Source organism: Oncorhynchus clarkii, chromosome 19 (assembly GCF_045791955.1).
Source record: "Oncorhynchus clarkii lewisi isolate Uvic-CL-2024 chromosome 19, UVic_Ocla_1.0, whole genome shotgun sequence".
NCBI lineage: Eukaryota > Metazoa > Chordata > Actinopteri > Salmoniformes > Salmonidae > Oncorhynchus > Oncorhynchus clarkii.
Genome location: NC_092165.1, coordinates 37320842 through 37340068, shown reverse-complemented (window position 1 = coordinate 37340068; position 19227 = coordinate 37320842). Strand labels below are relative to the sequence as shown.

The window sequence follows — 19227 nt, the reverse complement described above, 5'->3', positions numbered from 1 at the left end:
TCATCTCATTGATTGGACTCCAGGTTAACTGACTCCTGACTCCAATTAGCTTTTGGAGAAGTCATTAGCCTAGGTGTTCACATACCTTTTCCAACTTACACTGTGATTGTTTAAATGTAGTCAATATAGACAAGAAAAATACACAAATGATTGTGATATTAGTTTAAGCACACTATGTTTGTCTAATTTTGTGCCTTAGTTGCATATCAGATCAAATTTGATGACCAATTTTTTGCAGAAATCAAGGTAATCTCAAAGGGTTCAAATACTTTTTCTTGCCACTAAGTGACAGCATTATACTTCTTGCATAAACCTTCCTATGTAGTCAGTATGCTGTTATGCAGCTCTTAAGAAAGCTACTCTATAAGGAGCCCCTGATTTCATGTCCCACCAGGAATGAGAAGGAATAGGACCATGTCCACAGAATGATGGAAGTTGTATGCATCCACCCACTGTCATATCCATCATAGTGAGTTGTGGACTTCAATTTGGCCAAAGCAGAGATAAAAGAAACAGCTAAGGACAAACTGACAGAATACTTCAACCCATATCCATAATTACCTTGTGAATAATAGTCCCTGGGGTGACTATTTTAAAAAGTCCTGTGTAAACCTGGTGTCTATACCTGCATTTTCCCAAAGATGTCAGCATCACTCCATCCCTCTCAACCACCAGCATTAATGAGCTGGGATTTAAAATCAGAGCAGACTCATGCTTGGAGACAAAGCTCAGACCCAACCGACGTGCACACACACACACACACAAACTGGCATCATACCGTTAGCAGTAGAGAAAATAATAGCGTACTTTCCATTGACATCATTCTGCATCACGTTGCTAGGGAATGGTGGAGTCAACATTAGTTGCCACAGCAACACCGCTTCACCTTCAACTCTCTTGCCCTCTGTCTGTAGGCACTGCAGCAGACTGCAGTGGTGTGTGTATTTATATATACGGTCTATGGCATGAGCTCACCATGGCTCGGTGTTGTGTAACATGAGCGTGTAGGGTCTTGATTCATTCACTGCAATGTTTAGTAAGAACGCTCCAGGAGTCCACAACTACGAGATTCTAATGGTTGTGGAGGTTGGCAAAATTAGAACAATTTAGAACAATTTTGTATTAAGTTAGGTTGAATATCTGGACCACCCACAGTGGTGAGCTGACAATGTCGGGTCAGCATCCAGGAAGCAAACCAGTGAAGAAATAATTTGACATGACACATTTCTTAGAGACACGCAGAGCATCTGCATGGGTTGAAATGATATATTTATTGAACAGCGTAATAACTGATAACAGTGGCCAGTAAAGATTTACCTGAGGATAGTGATTGTAAAGGAGTCCAGCATCAGCAGTTGAGCCTATTATGGACAAGAACAAAAACAGAAAACACAACAAAAAGAGAATTTTGAGCAACCAAGAAAGCTAGAAATAGGGAAACAAAAACAACAGATGAGAAAGATGGGAGAATTGTGGAAATTCTAGCTGGTTCAAAGATTCTAGTAATAGAGATGATTAGTAATTTGGTAAACCATTGACATGCTGATGAGAATTGTTAACACAGCCTAATCACAGTAACCAGCCCCTACACTTGAACAGGGCCTCGTATTTCAAGAAACAAGAACAGACAACCATCTATGACTTGGTACATAGGACACTTCTCTTACAAAAATGATCATTTGACCTGCAGCATTGAGGTGGTCGGTAGATCAAACAGTGCACAGTGTCATTGATAAAAACGGTTCTGGATTGTGCGAGAAACCATTCAACTCTATATATGGCAAGATTGGAGGTGGCATTGAGAGCAGTGGCTAGGTACTAGTGGACAGAGCATTGCCCAATCTGATGCTCTCATTTAAATATTTTTTTTCCCCTGGCACAACCAGTAGAGCTTTCTCAGTTGTCATCTGCTAAATTGAGTTTAGCAGCACACCGAGAACATCAATGCCAGTTCCCCAGGGAGAGAGAGAGGTGGGCATGAGGCTTTTTTAGATTAGGGTGACTTCAAGACCAGTTTTCCACTCCAAGTCTGGTCCTCTGTGGAGTGGTGTTGCCCAATGACATTCTTTGACCCTCTTCCGGTTGGTTCCGAAAAAGAGCAGAAAACTAAGCTGATTTTGTATGTGCTCAGTCACAGATCTCAAATCCTAAATCGTCACCCATTCCATCCAGAGTGCACGATAGTCTTGCTGCAGTCCACAGCACCTTAATCAGCAACGCGTGGTGAAAATCCCCTGCCCAGTTTTGGCAGATTACTACATTCTGTTTGGTTCCTTTTTAGATCACATGGCCAATTCTTGCATTTGGATTTCCTCCTGCAAAAGCATTTTTTTTCCCAGCATGCATACAAAAATCATCAGGTTTATCAAGAGTTAAACAATGAAAACAGCTTAACTTATAAAGGCTTAAAGCTGCAATATGTAACTTTTTGGGCAACCTGACCAAATTCACATAGAAATGTGAGTTATAGATCCGTCTTTAGCATTGAAAGCAAGTCTAAGAAGCAGTAGATCTGTTCTATATGCACTATTTCTATGCTTTCCGTTAAATTTAGTTTTTGCATCTTTTACTTTCGGTTTTGTACACCAGCTTCAAAACAGCTGAAAATACAATATTTTTGGTTATTGAAAATATAGTTCACTGATGGTACAATGATATGCTACACTATACATTGCTTTGTCACAAACTGAAATTTGGCAAACTATTCAAATTTTAGCAACCAGGGAATGGCAAAGCAATTTCTGCATATTGCACCTTTAATGTAAATGGCATGACAGTGACCTTAATGTCTTAAGAGTGTTCAGATTCAACGCCAGTAAACAATTCTACACTAAGTGTATAACTGACTCATCGCTTGGACAGATAACATTCATTTCTACCGGTAATCATTTTTTTGTTGGCTAATGATTGCTTGCGGAAAACAGTGATTCATTTGGCTAGACTAATGGATAATCTACATTGGCTAAACACAGAACAATAACAGTTAAAATATGGACTAAAATAATCACAGCATACACTAATCTAATGTATGAGTGCTGTGTATATGGCTCTGTTCCATCACTTAAAATAAATAAATACATAACCAAGGAAATACGCAAAACAATAAAATCAATTTAAAACACATGGCTAAGACATAATATTCTGTATATTATTGTGAAACCCATACACATGTATGGACACTGGTTCTAGAACGATACGAAATATAAACATAAGAACAAAAAGGATGACCAATGATAGTCCTCTTAATTGTAGACAGCAAAGGTGCTAGACAGTTAGACACATGAAGGCTTTACAGCGTAATGGCTGTGATGAGCTACTATGACCCCAGCAAGCCAGCAAGAAGAACAACATTCATTCTTTCCTGTGTTTTTTTTCTGCAACCTCAGCCGTGAGGTTAGCTCACCCTAGAAGCCATGCACATTGCCTGCCGGTTCACCCTTTACTCCCTGTGAAGCGAGGGAGATTGCCCATGACCCTCCAGCATATGCACCAAGCCCAATTGTGGACTCAGGCCTAGCATCCTCACTGAACACTGCAGAAACGTTAGCCTCCTGCCATCCCTTCCTCCTCACTCCTTCTTCCCGTCCACCACCTTTTCCTTCTCGTCCCCAGTCACAGACTTCCAGTAGCGATGACAGGCCAGCTCCAGTAGTTCTAGCCCTCCTATCAGCTTCTGCTGGCCGAAGTAGACACCCATCATCACTAAAAAGTACAGACGGAGCGGGGCCCAGAGCCAGAGGCCTGCGAAGGACAAGGCTATGAAAGAGCTCCAGTAGAACAGAGATGCTGCCTTGATCAGAGCCACGCGGAGCTCCGTCTTACAAGGGGGCACGCGGCACATACCCTCCCTGTCGAAGCCCCGGGGCTCAGCGGCGTAGAAGTCCCTCAGGCGGACCTCCTTCTCTGCCCAGCGCTCCTGAGTCCAGGCCTGCAGGGCGGAAGGGGATGTGGGCAGGGCGGAGGCCTCGTAGCGGCGCACATGGAAGTGGATCTCCCGGGGGAACTGCCCTAGGATCAGGTGGCGCTCCGTCTGAGGGATGTTCTTGGGGTAGGCCACGGTGATGTCATGGACAGCATCCAGGTTGTCTCCTGTAAAAGGAGGGGAGGTATGCATGACCGACGTGCATCTTTATTTTAACTGTAGGGTTTGTGTGGATGCTGATGCAAAAGATCCATATCCTTTAGTCAAATGTAACTAACTAAGTATATTGAGGACATGCTTGCTTCCCACACTGAGCACTATATCATTCCTGTCTCTTAAATATGCCTGCAGCCCCACTCCCATACCACACAATGAGCAGGGACCTGAGTGAAATATCAGCCTGGGAGGATGACACGACACCTGCCAGCCCTGAGCTCCCACCGACTCCCTACTGTACTGTATGAGAGTCAGAGGATATAAATAGGCCAGGGGCACAGCGCACTCAGACAAAGACCACCTAGATAACATGTCAATCACCAGAGGTGAGGGAACAGGGCTAAGTCCGATGACATCACTGTGGTTCAGAACACCTGCTTGGTGAGTTAGTGCCCAGCTAAGCGCCGCAGGCGGCGGTATTTAAGACTGATGGAAGGCTGCCAGGATTAGCTCACAGGCCAATATGAGATGCCTTGGGGTGCTGTAATGTGTCACAGTGTTGATGAAGTACTAGTCTGAGATTCCTAAAGAAAAACAGGTAACACTGATGTGGCTTGTTATAATTCCTTCACGCTTGAGTCATTTGACATAGGCTAACTGTTGTCATAACAAGCGATGACAGATGACTACAATACAAACAGCCAGTAAAACACCCCTGGTTTCACTTTACTGCATGTTACAGCAAAATGGGTCAAAAATGACAGTAAATATAGAAAAAGTTAACCCCTGACCTTTGCGGAGAGTGTCCACGATGAAGGTGAATCCAGTGGTGCGGGGGTGCAGCACATACTCAAACTTAGGCAGGCCGTTCTTTTCCGCAAAGTCATCACTTCTTGCTCTAGTGTAGTCTGCAGGAGAGAGAGAAAAACAGAAAATGAGAAGTAGGCTCAATAATATTGTCAGCATCTAGGATAATTGACTGTAATAAATTACATTTCTTGGATAGGGTTTAGCACACTACTGTAAGAGTGAGAGAACATTGATGTATGGTATATGACCACCCATTATGTAGTTTTGTCGCTTGTCGTGATGTGTGTTTTGTCCTATATTTTTGTATTTATTTATGTATATTTTTAATCCCAGCCCCTGTCCCCGCAAGAGGCCTTTTGCCAGGCCATCATTGTAAATAAGAATTTGTTCTTAACCGACTTGCCTAGTTAGGGGCTAAATGGTTAAATGAATAAAAAATGTCCTTACTAGATATGAATAAAATATAATTTCATAAGCTGATTTCATCAAAAGATATGACACTGGTCTAGGGGGAGCACTACACCTATAGATCCCTAGATATCTTCTCAGGGACAAAGACATCTTTGATCTAGAAGGGGTCACATAAAAGCACACCCTGATCCAAATCCTATCACCAGCCCTCCAGGACAGTAGGGGAAGTGGAGGAACCATTACTAAAACTATTAGTAAATTGTCATATCTGGCCCAGGATCTGTAAGTCCAACTGATTCTAGGGACAGTATTTCATTTTTGGATGAAAAACATTCCCGTTTTAAACAGGATATTTTGTCATGACAAGATGCTCGACTATGCATATAATTGACAGCTTTGGACAGAAAACACTGACGTTTCCAAAACTGCAAAGATATTGTCTGTGGAGTGCAACAGAACTGATATTACAGGCGAAACCCAGATACAAATCCAATCAGGAAGTGCCCCATTTTTTGAAAGCGCTGCATGCCAATGACTCCTTAAATGGCTGTGAATGGGCTACGAATGAGCTTACGCTTTCTACGTATTCCCCAAGGTATCTACAGCATTGTGACGTCTTTTTACGCATTTATGTTGAAAAATAGCCGTAAGGGACCACATTGAGCAAGTGGTCACATGATGGCTCCCGCAGAAAATCTTGCGTAAAGTACAGAAGTAGCCATTTTTCCAATCGCTTCTTATGAGAAACCAATTGTCCCGGTGGATATATTATCGAATAGATATGTGAAAAACACCTTGAGGATTGATTCTAAACAACGTTTGCCATGTTTCTGTCGATATTATGGAGCTCGGCGTTGTAGTGACCGCATTTTCCGGTCGATTTCTCAACCAAACGTGAAGAACAAACGGAGCTATTTCGCCTACAAAAATAATATTTTTGGAAAAAAGGAACATTTGCTATCTAACTGGGAGTCTCCTGAGTGAAAACATCCGAAGTTCTTCAAAGGTAAATTATTTAATTTGATTGCTTTTCTTATTTTCGTGAAAATGTTGCCTGCTGCTAGCAGGGCATAATGCTATGCTATGATAAACTTACACAAATGCTTGTCTAGCGTTGGCTGTAAAGCATATTTTGAAAATCTGAGATGACAGTGTGATTAACTAAAGGCTAAGCTGTGTCTCAATATATTTCATGTGTGATTTTCATGAATAGGAAGATTTTCTAGGGTTTTCTAGGCTGTGTTATGCTAATTAGTTTGAGGCGATGATTACGCTCCCGGATCCGGGTTTGAGAGTCGCAAGAAGTTTTAAGAGGATTGTATACACATACACAGATCACACATACATCCTCAGGGAGTTCTAAAACCGATGTAAACAAGCTTGGGGATGAGAGATGGAAGAGGTTGATGCAGGGTACTATTGTTGATGTCCTAGCCAAACCATTGCCCTGGTTGGCTAAGTGACTGTTGTCACTGAAAGCTGTTACCGGTGAGGTCAGTGCCCTCAGGGAAGAGGAGGAGCTGCAGGGGCTCTCTGATGTCACAGAAGTACTCTAGCATGTTCTCCATGTGGCTGCGGTCCTCCTCCCACCGACGCTTGATGAAGATGAAGCAGGCCACCTGCATGGCCCAGCCTGACGCAAATTAACCAGATTAATGCCACTCTTTAATCCAAAGCAATTTACAGTCGTGTGTATACATTTTTTTTTTCACTGTGTAACCCATGCTGAGGTGTATGTGTGTTGCCTACACCCACCGAAGCCTGGCACAACTTTGAGGGCGGCCTTGAGGCAGATTTTCTCCAGTCGCAGGTAGCTGTACCTCAGCAGGCAACACCACAGGAACATCCAGTCCAGACGCGTCCGGTGGTTCATGATGATCACACTGCGCTCCCCTGGGATGAAGCCATCACCCGTGATTACCACCTTCACCCCAAACACCAGCTCCAGCAGGGCCTGCACAGGGGTAGGGAGGGAAACGGGGGAGGGAGGGGGCGGGAGGTACGTAGGAACAGGAAGACTCATTTCATTTGGTTCCAAAACACAGACACCAAGAATAGTACAAACAAACCAAAAAGTCAGTGAGAGGTCAAAGAATATCAAGACAATAGATCAAAGAATGTTAGGTCAAAACCAAAAAGGCGAAACAGTTAACCACAGTGGTCAAACAAAGGTGATAAGAGACATAAGTGGATGCAGACATAAGGAACACCGAGAGACAGACAAGGGGTAAGATGACTCACCACGGGCAGGGTGAGCCAGGTGGCAACGATACGGTCTGTGATCCAGCGGTACCAGGAGGGTGACAGCAGCATTAGAGGTAGCACAGGGCCCAGCATGAAGATGCTGCCAAAGAAACTGCCCAGAAACAGGGTCACCACAAAGTACAGCCCACGCACAGACACCGCCATACCTGGGAAGGAGAGAGATTACTTAATATTTATATTTGGACTCCTTATGCATCAGTGAAGACAACTTGTTAGTTCACTACAGTATTAAACTGATCATGAAGTAGATAAGTAGGATAAACACTTCCAGAGATGGCTAATCAATTCTGCCGAATTCCTATGTTGATGTGGAACTGCAAGTTGGGCATAATGAGGAAGGATTGGATTAATCATGAACCAGCCTAATGTAAGACAAAATGGAGTTATGTCCTCATCAATAGCAAACCCTTATGTTCTGTGGATCTTCCTACATTTCCACAAAAACAGTGGAAAAACCAAGGCAGACATTCCTATTGTGGAATGTAAATAGGGGTCGAAGCCAGGGGTTTCTTACTGCTAAAATGCTGTGATCAGGGAACTGGATTTTATGCAGCTCGCCGACAACCTCATCTTAGACCTGAATATTTCACATTTTCACTGAATAGCCTAAATATAAAGAAGAAGTTACAGGTCTGTGAGAGCCAGAAATCTTGCTTGTTTGTAGGTGACCAAATAATTATTTTACACCATAATTTGCAAATAAATTCATTAAAAATCCTACAATGTGATTTTCTGGATTTTTTTTCTCTAATTTTGTCTGTCATAGTTGAAGTGTACCTATGATGAAAATTACAGGCCTCTCATCTTTTTAAGTGGGAGAACTTGTACGATTGGTGGCTGACTAAATACTTTTTTGCCCCACTGTATATACTGTTACACTGGCAATACTAAAGTGCCTATAAGAACATCCAATAGTCAAAGGTTAATGAAATACAAATGGTATACAGGGAAATAGTCCTATAATTCCTATAATAACTACAAACTAAAACTTATTATCTGGGAATATTGAAGACTCATGTTAAAAAGGAACCACCAGCTTTCATATGTTCTCATGTTCTGAGCAAGGAACTTAAACGTTAGCTTTTTTACATGGCACATATTGCACTTTTGTTTTCTCTCTCAACACTTTGTTTTTGCATTATTTAAACCAAATTGAACATGTTTAATTTATTTGAGGCAAAATTGATTTTATTGATGTATTATATTAAAGTTAAAATAAGTGTTCATTCAGTATTGTTTTAATTGTCATTATTACAAAAAATAAATGAAAATAAATACATATATTTTTTTATATATTTTTTTTAAATTGTCCGATTAATTGCTATCGGCTTTTTTGGTCCTCCAATAATCGGTATCGGCGTTGAAAAATCAGTCGGTCAACCTCTACAAACAATAGTACGCAAGTATAAAGTACCCAAGTTTAAACACCATGGGACCACACAGCCTTCATAACCTTCAGGAAGGAGACATTCTGCCTCCTAGAGATGAACGTACATTGGTGTGAAAAGTGCAAATCAATCCCAGAACAGCAGCAAAGGACCTAGTGAAGATGCTGGAAGAAACAGGTACAAAAGTATCTATATCCAGAGTAAAACAAGTCCTATATCAACATAACCTGAAAGGCCACTCAGCAAGGAAGAAGCCACTGCTCCAAAACCACCATAAAAAAGCCAGACTATGGTTTGCAACTGCACATGGGGAAAAATATTGTACTTTCTGAAGAAATGTCCTCTGGTCTGATGAAACAAAAATAGAAATGTTTGGCCATAATGACCATCGTTATGTTTGGAAGAAGAAGGGGGAGGCTTGCAAGCCGAAGAACACCAGCCCAACCGTGAAGCACGGGGGTGGCAGCATCATGTTGTGGGGGTGCTTTGCTGCAGGAGGGACTGGTGCACTTTATAAAATAGATGGCATCATGAGGGTGGAAAATGATGTGGATATATTAAAGCAACATCTCAAGACATCAGCCAGGAAGTTAAAACTTGGTCACAAATGGGTCTTCCAAATGGACAATGACCCCAAGCACACATCCAAAGTTGTGGCAAAATGGCTTAAGGACAACAAAGTCAAGGTATTGGAGTGGCCATCACAAAGCCCTGACCTCAATCCCATAGAAAATTTGTGGGCAGAACTGAAAAAGCGTGTGCGAGCAAGGAGGCCTACAAACCTGACTCAGTTACACCAGCTCTGTCATGAACAATGGGCCAAAATTCACCAAACTTATTGTGAGAAGCTTGTGGAAGGCAACCCAAAACGTTTGACCCAAGTTAAACAATTTAAAGGTAATGCTACAAAATACTAATTGAGTGTATGTAAACTTCTGACCCACTGGGAATGTGATGAAAGAAATAAAAGCTGAAATAAATCATTCTTTCTACTATTATTCTGACATCTCACATTCTTAAAATAAAGTGGTGATCCTAACTGACCTAAACAGGGCATTTTTACTAGGATTAAATTTCAGGAATTCTGAAAAACTGTGTTTAAATGTATTTGGCGAAGGTGTATGTAAACTTCCGACTTCAACTGTAACTGGCCTACCTGGTTAAATAAAGTTGGAAAAAAATATATATAAATTTAGTTGGCATTTACACATGTCCCCATTACCAGTAAAACCCCATTTATTTCACTTATGTGTCAAATAACACTGACCAATCAGGACCTGAATATGACTGTACATCACATAATAATGTAACGCATTCATACATTCTTTACGTAGCTATTACACATTGATTACACTATCACTCGTATTTCATATATGTCACAACTATTCATCGATACGCATGCTATGATGCTGGTAGCACCTACAGTGCTGGTCATAAATAGCAGCTAGCTAGCTCATGGATGCAAACAATGTTCTTCCCCCAAAACATAGCAAAACGACAATGTTACAGTAGCTAGGTGTCACCATCTAAAATAACCATAATCTATTAGACCGTTCTTATTTGATTAATGGTGGTCGGAACCATCCATGTGAAGCTAGCCAAAATAAGGAATAGCCACAATAGTGGACTTAGCGATAAGCCTTCAGAATAAATATGTCATTGACAGTGATGCAAAGGAATACAAATAGTAGGATTATGCCATAATTGAATACATCATGCAAAACGATGTTGGAATGTTATATAAAAAAAACAAAACAAGACAATTCATTAATTTGACAAAAATCTGTTGAAATCACACTGGATGTATTATACTTTAGAATTGCATTGGGGGTATACTTATTTCACTGTACAGCCTTACCTACGGATTGTGGATAAATGACATGGGGTATCAGTCTACTCAGTGACACCCAAAGAACATTAGCATCGTCGATCTTATGGTGGGACTCTAAACAACCGAATTGAGCCATATATGTCAACCTTTGTCCCGCGATAAGAGCTACAATACTAATATTGGCATAAACGCGTCAGTTCTGTGGGTGTCACAGAGTAGACCGATACCCCATTTCATTGCTTTATATTCCAACCTTGTTTAACATTATCTAGTCTAAATATTGGCTTGCACATGCAATTTCAGCACACACATCCTTCTATAATGCAACTATGTTATTTGAAGTGTCAAATTAAAAGCTTATTTAACTTGTCAAATAGTGTTATTGTCAAATAGTGTTATTTGACACGCAAAGACCCAAACGGCATTCCATAGTATGTTGTGAAGCTAATAGCAGTAACGTTATTACTGTGCAACTCCGGTAGGGCAACATCTGAAAAATAGCGCACTTGTTAGTGTGTACCGGTGCTCAACCAGTCGTGAAGGCCAACATCACCCACGACAGAACGGTTAACTGTCAAGGGCAATCAATTCCATTATCTTGGTGTTAATGGATTTCGCCTTTGAGTTGTCTCGCTGAAATGTTCTTACTCTTTCAAATGACTGCTTGATCCACACAGCAGCTCCCCTCTGCTGTTTCCTGAAGTCCATGATCATCTCCTTTGTTTTGTTGACACCACACTCCGAGTGCCCTCATCTCCCTGTAGGCTGTCTCGTTGTTGTTGGTGATCAAGCCCACTGCAGTTGTGTCGTCTGCAAACTTGAAGATTGAGTTGGAGGCATGCATGGCCACGCAGTCATGGGTAAACAGGGAGTACCGGAGAGGGCTGAGCACACACACTTGTGGGGCCCCAGTGTTGAGGGTCAGTGAAGTGGAGATGTTGTTTCCTACCTTCACCACCTCGGCGGCCAGTCAGAAAGTCCATGAAACTGCCAAAACTTTTAATTTAGTCAATCGACACCCCCCCTCCCTTTTTGTTTTTACACTGCTGCTTCTCACTGTTTATTATCCATTCATAGTCACGTTACCTTACATGTACAAATTACCTCGACTAACCTGTACCCCCACACATTGACACGGTACCACTACCCGCTGTATATAGCCTCATGATTGTTATTTATTGTGTAACTTTTTTTATTTAGTATTTACTTTCTTAACTGCATTATTGGTTAAGGGCTTGTAAGTAAGCATTTTACACTAAGGTCTACACCTGTTGTATTCAGCGCATGTGACAAATACAATTTTATTTGAAACCCAAGAGGTGGGACAAACTTTCCCAGAACTGTTAGTGTCAGCTACTGGCCTAAGAATTGGGATGTAGGCTACGTATGCTATGCATGTGCTTTGGATAAAAATATAAGCCTATCCTAAGGAAATAAAGAAATTATCATTACACTAAATCAGTAGGAAAGAAACTCAAATGTAGAGCAAAATGAAGCTTTTTAATATGGCTTTATTTATGCAGCTAGTCTTTATTGCTCGGTCTTGCTGACTTGGTGAAGGGAGTTATGCTCGACCAAGCAGGTGTTTCACCTGTGGGTTCATGCTCCTCCACCTCAATTACCGCTGTTATTGCACAAGTCTCCCAGTCCCAACCCCCCTCTTGTCATTACCACCATGCATAGCAACAGCATGACACAGCAGCTCTCACGGCAGCAGCACGCAAAGTGGATGATAGACTGGTGCACTAACAACTCAGGTGTGTGTCATACAAAGCCAGGATGGGGTTTAAGAGTTGTTTTTTAACATGAAGCGTGGCAGAGGTGAGGAACACCCTGGCTCAGCACAATTACACCTCCCCTGTTACTGCTCTCTCCCACAACTTACTCCCAACAGACACACTGAAGAGCACACACAGGAAGTGGGGAGGACACACCTTTAGGGTCCTCAGAGGATGAGAGGTGAAAAGTGGAGTATTTCTGTCTGGACCACTTGGGTCTAAGGCACTGCATCTCAATGGTAGAGGAGTCACTAGAGACACCCTGGTTCGAATCAAGGCGGTAACCCAACCAGCCGTGCACAATTGGCCCAGCGTCGTCCGGGTTTGGCCAGTGTACGCAGTCATTGTAAATAAGAATTTGTTCTTAACTGACTTGCCTAGTTAAATAAAGGCTGCGTCCCTGCCAAGTCATGTGAAATCCATAGATTAGTGTATAATTACATTTATTTCAAATCGACTGATTTGTTTATACGAACTGTAATTCAGCAACAACAAAAATTACACACCCAGTAGCTCTCCTGGAGATATTATGCTGTAACAGACTAACCCAAAAAAGTATTATTATTTTATAATATATATCCATTCAGTATAATATCCCCCATTCAGTGATTCAGGTATCAAATGTCTATACTTCGAAGCAAGGTAGCTAAGCGGGAGGGCTCGAGACCGACTTTTTCCAGTGCCAAGTAACACATGAAAAAAGTCAGGTATTTCATTTAGCATGTTCAGGGAATGCACAAAGGACATTGGTCAAAATAGGATCCTGATACCTTGAGAGATGAATTTGTCTGCATTGTTTCTGTACATATTGTCCTAGGCTATTTTATACATAATTTACCACCAGAGGAAGTGGGAACTCAAAACACATTAGCTAGATTGCAAACTCTGAATATGATATTGTTGCTGTATAGCCATGGAATTGATCTAACAGTAAACTGTAATGTTCTGCAAAAGCATCCCTTTTGTAGGCCAATATAGGCTATTTGTGGTATTCATCGCAAATGCCCTCTGGGCTCCTTTGGCGCTTCAACTCAATTACATTCTCTGTGGTGCTATTTCCTCTATACTGACAGTTAAGAAATAATTGTTATACTCACATAAAGCAGAGACTCAACTCCAACAGTTTTAAAAACTGTTGCTCACTGTCAGTATGCATGCTTTACTCAGTGTGCAAGAGGGGGGAGCAGGAGTGAAGCGAAAAAGGGACAAGGCATACACTTTCATTGCAGGAAATGACTTGCCTAGTTAAATAAAAATACAAATTCTGCACATTACTGTTGACAAATGTTTTTTAACCTCCAAAATCAGCAGGAACATTGTGTCACCTAATCACCGATGTCAGCAAAATTGTATTGGTAAGAGGAAGGCAAAGTCAGTAATTTTTGGTTTATTGTCCCAGCTCTAGTTCAGTGTTTTTCCTATATTGTTTTCAGCAGCTGTGGCAAACTTAGCGTGGGGCACGGCTTTAGAGGTCGCAGAGAGAAAATGTTGCCGTTTTGAATTGACATTTTCTGCAATTCTACATGTTTTGACATGGGGCGAAAAGAACATTTCACAGTTACGCTCCCCAATCCACACTAATGGGGCCGCAGCAGAGAAGGTGAAAAGCTTAAAAGTTCAGTGTACACGTCACTGACCATCTGAAATGGTCCACCCACACAGACAGTGTGGTGTAGGTGAAACAGCGCCTCTTCAACCTCAGGAGGCTGAAGAAATTTGTTTGGGCCCATAAGACCCTCAAACTTTCACAGACGCACCATTGAGAGCATCTTGTTGGGCTGTATCACTGCCTGGTACGGCAACTGCACCACCTACAACCACAGGGCTCTCCAGAGGGTGGTACGGTCTGTCCAACACATCACCGGCAGCACACTGCCTGCCTCTACAGCACCCGGTGTCACAAGAAGGCCAAGAAGATCATCAAGGACCTGTTCACCCCGCTATCATCAAGAAGGCGAGGTAAGTTCAGGTGCATCAAAGCTGGTCCCGAGAGACTGTAAAACAGCTTATATGTCAAGGCCATCAGTCTGTTAAAGAGACACCACTAGCCAGCCCCCGCCCGGTACAATGCCTTGAACTTTAGGTCACTGTCACTAGATGGCTACCATCCGGTTACTCTTCCATGCACCTTAGAGGTTGCTGCCCTATGTATGTAGTCATGGAACACTGGTCACTTTAAATACATGTTTACATACTGTTTTACCCACTTGATGGACCCGACAGAGGGCTGCCTCGCTTCTTCTACAAGCATTTCGCTACACTCGCAAATAACATCTGCTAACCATGTGTATGTGACCAATAAAATTAGATTTGATTTCATATGTACAGTGCATTTGGAAAGTATTCAGACCCATTGACATCATGCTGTGGGTTTGTTTTTCAGCGGCAGGGACTAGGAGACTAGTCAGGATCGAGGGAATGATGAACGGAGCAAAATACAGAAAGATCCTTGATGGAAACCTGCTTAGGACCACAGACTGGGGCGACAGTTCACCTTCCAACTTGACAACAACTAAGCACACAGCCAAGACAAAGCAGGAGTGGCTTTGGGACAAGGCTCTGAAAGTCCGAGTGGCCTAGCCAGAGCCGACTTGAACACGATCGAACATCTCTGGAGATACCTGAAAATAGCTGTGCAGCTACACTGCCCATCCAACCTGACAGAGTTTGAAAGGATCTGCAGTAGAGCTTGACCGATTAAATCGGAATGGCCGATTAACTAGGGCCGATTTCAAGTTCATAACAATCGGAAATCTGTATATTTGGACACCGATTTGGCCCATTTTTTTTTATTTTTTTTTACACCTTTATTTATCCTTTATTTAACTAAGCAAGTCAGTTAAGAACACATTCATATTTTCATTGATGGCCTAGGAACAGTGGGTTAACTGCCTTGTTCAGGGGCAGAATGACAGATTTACACCTTGTCAGCTCGGGGATTCAATCTTGCAACCTTACATTTAACTAGTCCAACGCTCTAACCACCTGATTACATTGCACTCCACGAGGAGACTGCCTGTTACGCGAATGCAGTAAGAAGCCAAGGTAAGTTGTTAGCTAGCATTAAACTTATCTTATAAAAAACAATCAATCATTAACTACACATGGTTGATGATATTACTAGTTTATCTAGCGTGTCCTACGTTGCATATAATCGATTCGGTGCGTATTCGCGAAAAAGGACTGTCGTTGCTCCAATGTGTACCTAACCGTAAACATCAATGCCTTTCTTAAAATCAATACACAAGTATATATTTTTAAACCTGCATATTTAGTTAATATTGCCTGCTAACATGACTCATTGCGAACTGTGAAGACTATTTCTTCCTAACAAAAGACAGCCAACTTCACCAAACGGGGAATGATTTAGCAAAAGCGCATGTGCGAAAAAAGCACAATCGTTGCACGACTGTCCCTAACCATGAACATCAATGCATTTCTTAAAATCAATACACAGAAGTATATTTTTAAACCTGCATATTTAGCTAAAAGAAATCCAGGTTAGCAGGCAATATTAACCAGGTGAAATTGTGTCACTTCTCTTGCGTTCACTTCACGCAGAGTCAGTGTATATGCAACAGTTTGGGCCTCCTAATTTGCCAGAATTTTACGTAATTATGACATAACATTGAAGGTTGTGCAATGTAACAGGAATATTTAGACTTATGGATGCCACCCGTTAGAACGGTTCCGTATTTCACTGAAAGAATAAACATCTTGTTTTCGAGATGATAGTTTCCGGGTTCGACCATATTAAATGACCTAATATTGTATTTCTGTGTGTTATGTTATAATTAAGTCTATGATTTGATACAGCAGTCTGACTGAGCGGTGGTAGGCACCAGCAGGCTCGTAAGCATTCATTCAAACAGCACTTTAGTGCGTTTTGCCAGCAGCTCTTCGCTGTGCTTCAAGCATTGAGCTGTTTGACTTCAAGCCTATCAACTCCCGAGATTAGTCTGGTGTAACCGATGTGAAATGGCTAGCTACTTAGCGGGGTGCGCGCTAATAGCGTTTCAAACGTCACTCGCTCTGAGACTTGGAGTAGTTGTTCCCCTTACTCTGCATGGGTAACGCTGCGTCGAGTGTTGTCGATGTGTTCCTGGTTCGAGCCCAGGTAGGGCGAGGAGAGGGGCGGAAGCTATACTGTTACACTGGCAATACTAGAGTGCCTATAAGAACATCCAATAGTCAAAGGTGTATGAAATACAAATCGTAGAGAGAGAAATAGTCCTATAATTCCTATAACAACTACAACCTAGAACTTCTTACCTGGGGAATATTGAAGACTCATGTTAAAAGGAACCACCAGCTTTCATATGTTCTCATGTTCTGAGCAAGGAACTTTAACGTTAGCTTTCTTACATGATACATATTGCACTTTTACTTTCTTCTCCAACACTTTGCTTTTGCATTATTTAAACCAAATTGAACATGTTTCATTATTTGAGGCTAAATTGATTTTATTGATATATTATATTAAGTTAAAATAAGTGTTCATTCAGTATTGTTGTAATTGTCATTATTACAAATACTTTTTAATATATATATATACATAATTTTTTTTTTTATTAAATAGGCCGATTAATTGGTAGCGGCTTTTTTGGTCCTCCAATAATCGGTATCGGTGTTGAAAAAATCATAATCGTTCGACCTCTAACCTGCAGAGAAGAATCGCTGCCAAAGTAGCTTTAACAAAGTACTGAGTAAAGGGCTTGAATACTTATGTGAATTTGATATCGGTTACATTTTTAATAAATGTGCTTTGTCATTATGGGGTATTGTGTTTTTGTATCAATTTTAGAAAAAGTAACAAAATGTGGAAAAGTTAAGGAGTCTGAATACTTTCCAAATGCACTGTATATTTATACTCTGGACTCTAACATTGCTCAACCTAATATTAATTAATTCCATTCGTTTGCTTTTAACATGTGTCTATTGTTAGATATTACTACACTATTACTGCACTGCTAGAACACAGAAGCATTTGGCTACACCCTTAATAACATCTAAATGTGTGTATGCAAACAATAAAATGTGAGTTAAATCAAATTTCCTACAATACTACACATTTTGCCATTGGGTGGGGAAAACATTTTACAGTTTTAAAAAGTGCCTTTAAAAAGCAATGAATCCCTTTGAAAATGGCCTATTTGGCATTGATATGAGTCAGAAAACAGTTATTCTAGTGTCGACATCGACTACAAAGTGTAAATAGGTTAATTTGGTCTAAAACGGAGTTTGGAACATCCGTGCGTCACAACAGGTAAATGAAGGTTGGGTTTTGATTTGACAATGTCCATTTGCCCACTAACATTGGGTGAACAGCTGCAGTGATTGCACTCTATCCAATAGCATTAGACAATGAGACAGACCTGCCCAGCAGCTCAGACTTTGTTTATGTAAGACCACACTTTTTTTTATTAACTTGGGAAATACAGTGCCAAACACCTTAGTTACATTGTAAAATTGCATAACTAAAACATCCTCGGCAAAAACAAACATTACAGATGTCTTGAGTCATCTTGGTTTCATTCTGGGGATTTTGAGGAAGTGAAATAGGCTTCAGTGTCTCATGGGGGACAAATATAATTAATATAATAAACCAAAAGCGGAATCGGTCAGGAAACACACCAAGACTGAAATTTGTTTTTTCTAATGAGCAACAAAATAACACACATGCCTATTGGAGTGTTCAGCTCTTTAATGCTAGTTTCCTGTAATTCTACACATTGTCAGAGTGACACAAACATTTTCACAAAATTAAAAATTTTGCCATGAAATTCCATTTTTGGAATTTTAGATTCTACCAGACTGTCTACATTTTATTTTGGTGATTGTTAGTTCAAAGACTGTTATTTAAAAATATATTGCTCCATAAAATGTTATACATACTTTATTTCTGATTTTAATCATAAACAAAAAAAATACATACATTAGGGGAAACACTAGTTCGACAATACTATCAAATTGTAAAGGCTACCTACCCTGCTGTTAAGGCATTTTAAAATCTAATAAAAAGGTCAGTCTTAAATTAATTTAAGGACCTGCAGACAAATGTAATAAAATCATAAGATGAGGGTTGACTAAATGTTTATTCAAATCACCATAGCAATGTCCACAGAGCATTGCCTAAAATAGGATCTTGCTTAACTGCAATGCAGATATTTGCTGTTAGTCTGACCCTGCATACTCTGGCAATGGTATTGCATTCCAGTCTGAGTCTAGACCAGATATCACCATAGAGCAAATGGAAATGAGAGCTCAACCATGTCTAAACAGCAAGCCGAGTCTTGCCCATTCTTGGTTCTCTGCTCTCTAAACCATTTGCCTAAGTAATTACATTTAATTTCTTCCATTTTAGTAATTTGACATACTTCTATTCAGAGCGACTTATAGTAGTGAGTGCATACATTTTTCGTACTGGTCCCGTGGGAATCAAACTGTGGCATTGCAAGTGCCATGCTCTACCAACTGAGCCACTAACTGAACTAGTGAGTTAGTCTAGCTGAACAATTGCAGTGGAAAAACAGAGGACTTCTACCCCTGGGTTCCATCACCACTTTGCTCACAGCTAATTGCTGCAGTCTGATGAGCTGTGCAGTTTGCAGGGAGTGAAGTGTTAGTCAGTGGGGGGGGGGGGGGGGAGAAAAAAACAACAACACT

At 41.1% G+C, this 19227-nt stretch overlaps 1 protein-coding gene across 1 annotated transcript in view; it reads right to left on the bottom strand.

Moving 5' to 3' along the window:
- Positions 1-1224: 1224 nt before the first annotated feature.
- Positions 1225-19227, bottom strand: part of LOC139375112 (lysocardiolipin acyltransferase 1) — a 35062-nt gene continuing 17059 nt past the window's right edge. The window contains exons 2-6 of the mRNA XM_071116587.1: positions 7541-7710; positions 7055-7253; positions 6786-6932; positions 4870-4986; positions 1225-4089 (exon numbers count right to left, since the gene is read on the bottom strand). Of these exons, the coding sequence (XP_070972688.1) occupies positions 3569-4089; positions 4870-4986; positions 6786-6932; positions 7055-7253; positions 7541-7708 (1152 nt within the window). The 5' untranslated portion in view covers positions 7709-7710 and the 3' untranslated portion in view covers positions 1225-3568. The remainder of the gene's footprint in view (positions 4090-4869; positions 4987-6785; positions 6933-7054; positions 7254-7540; positions 7711-19227) is intronic.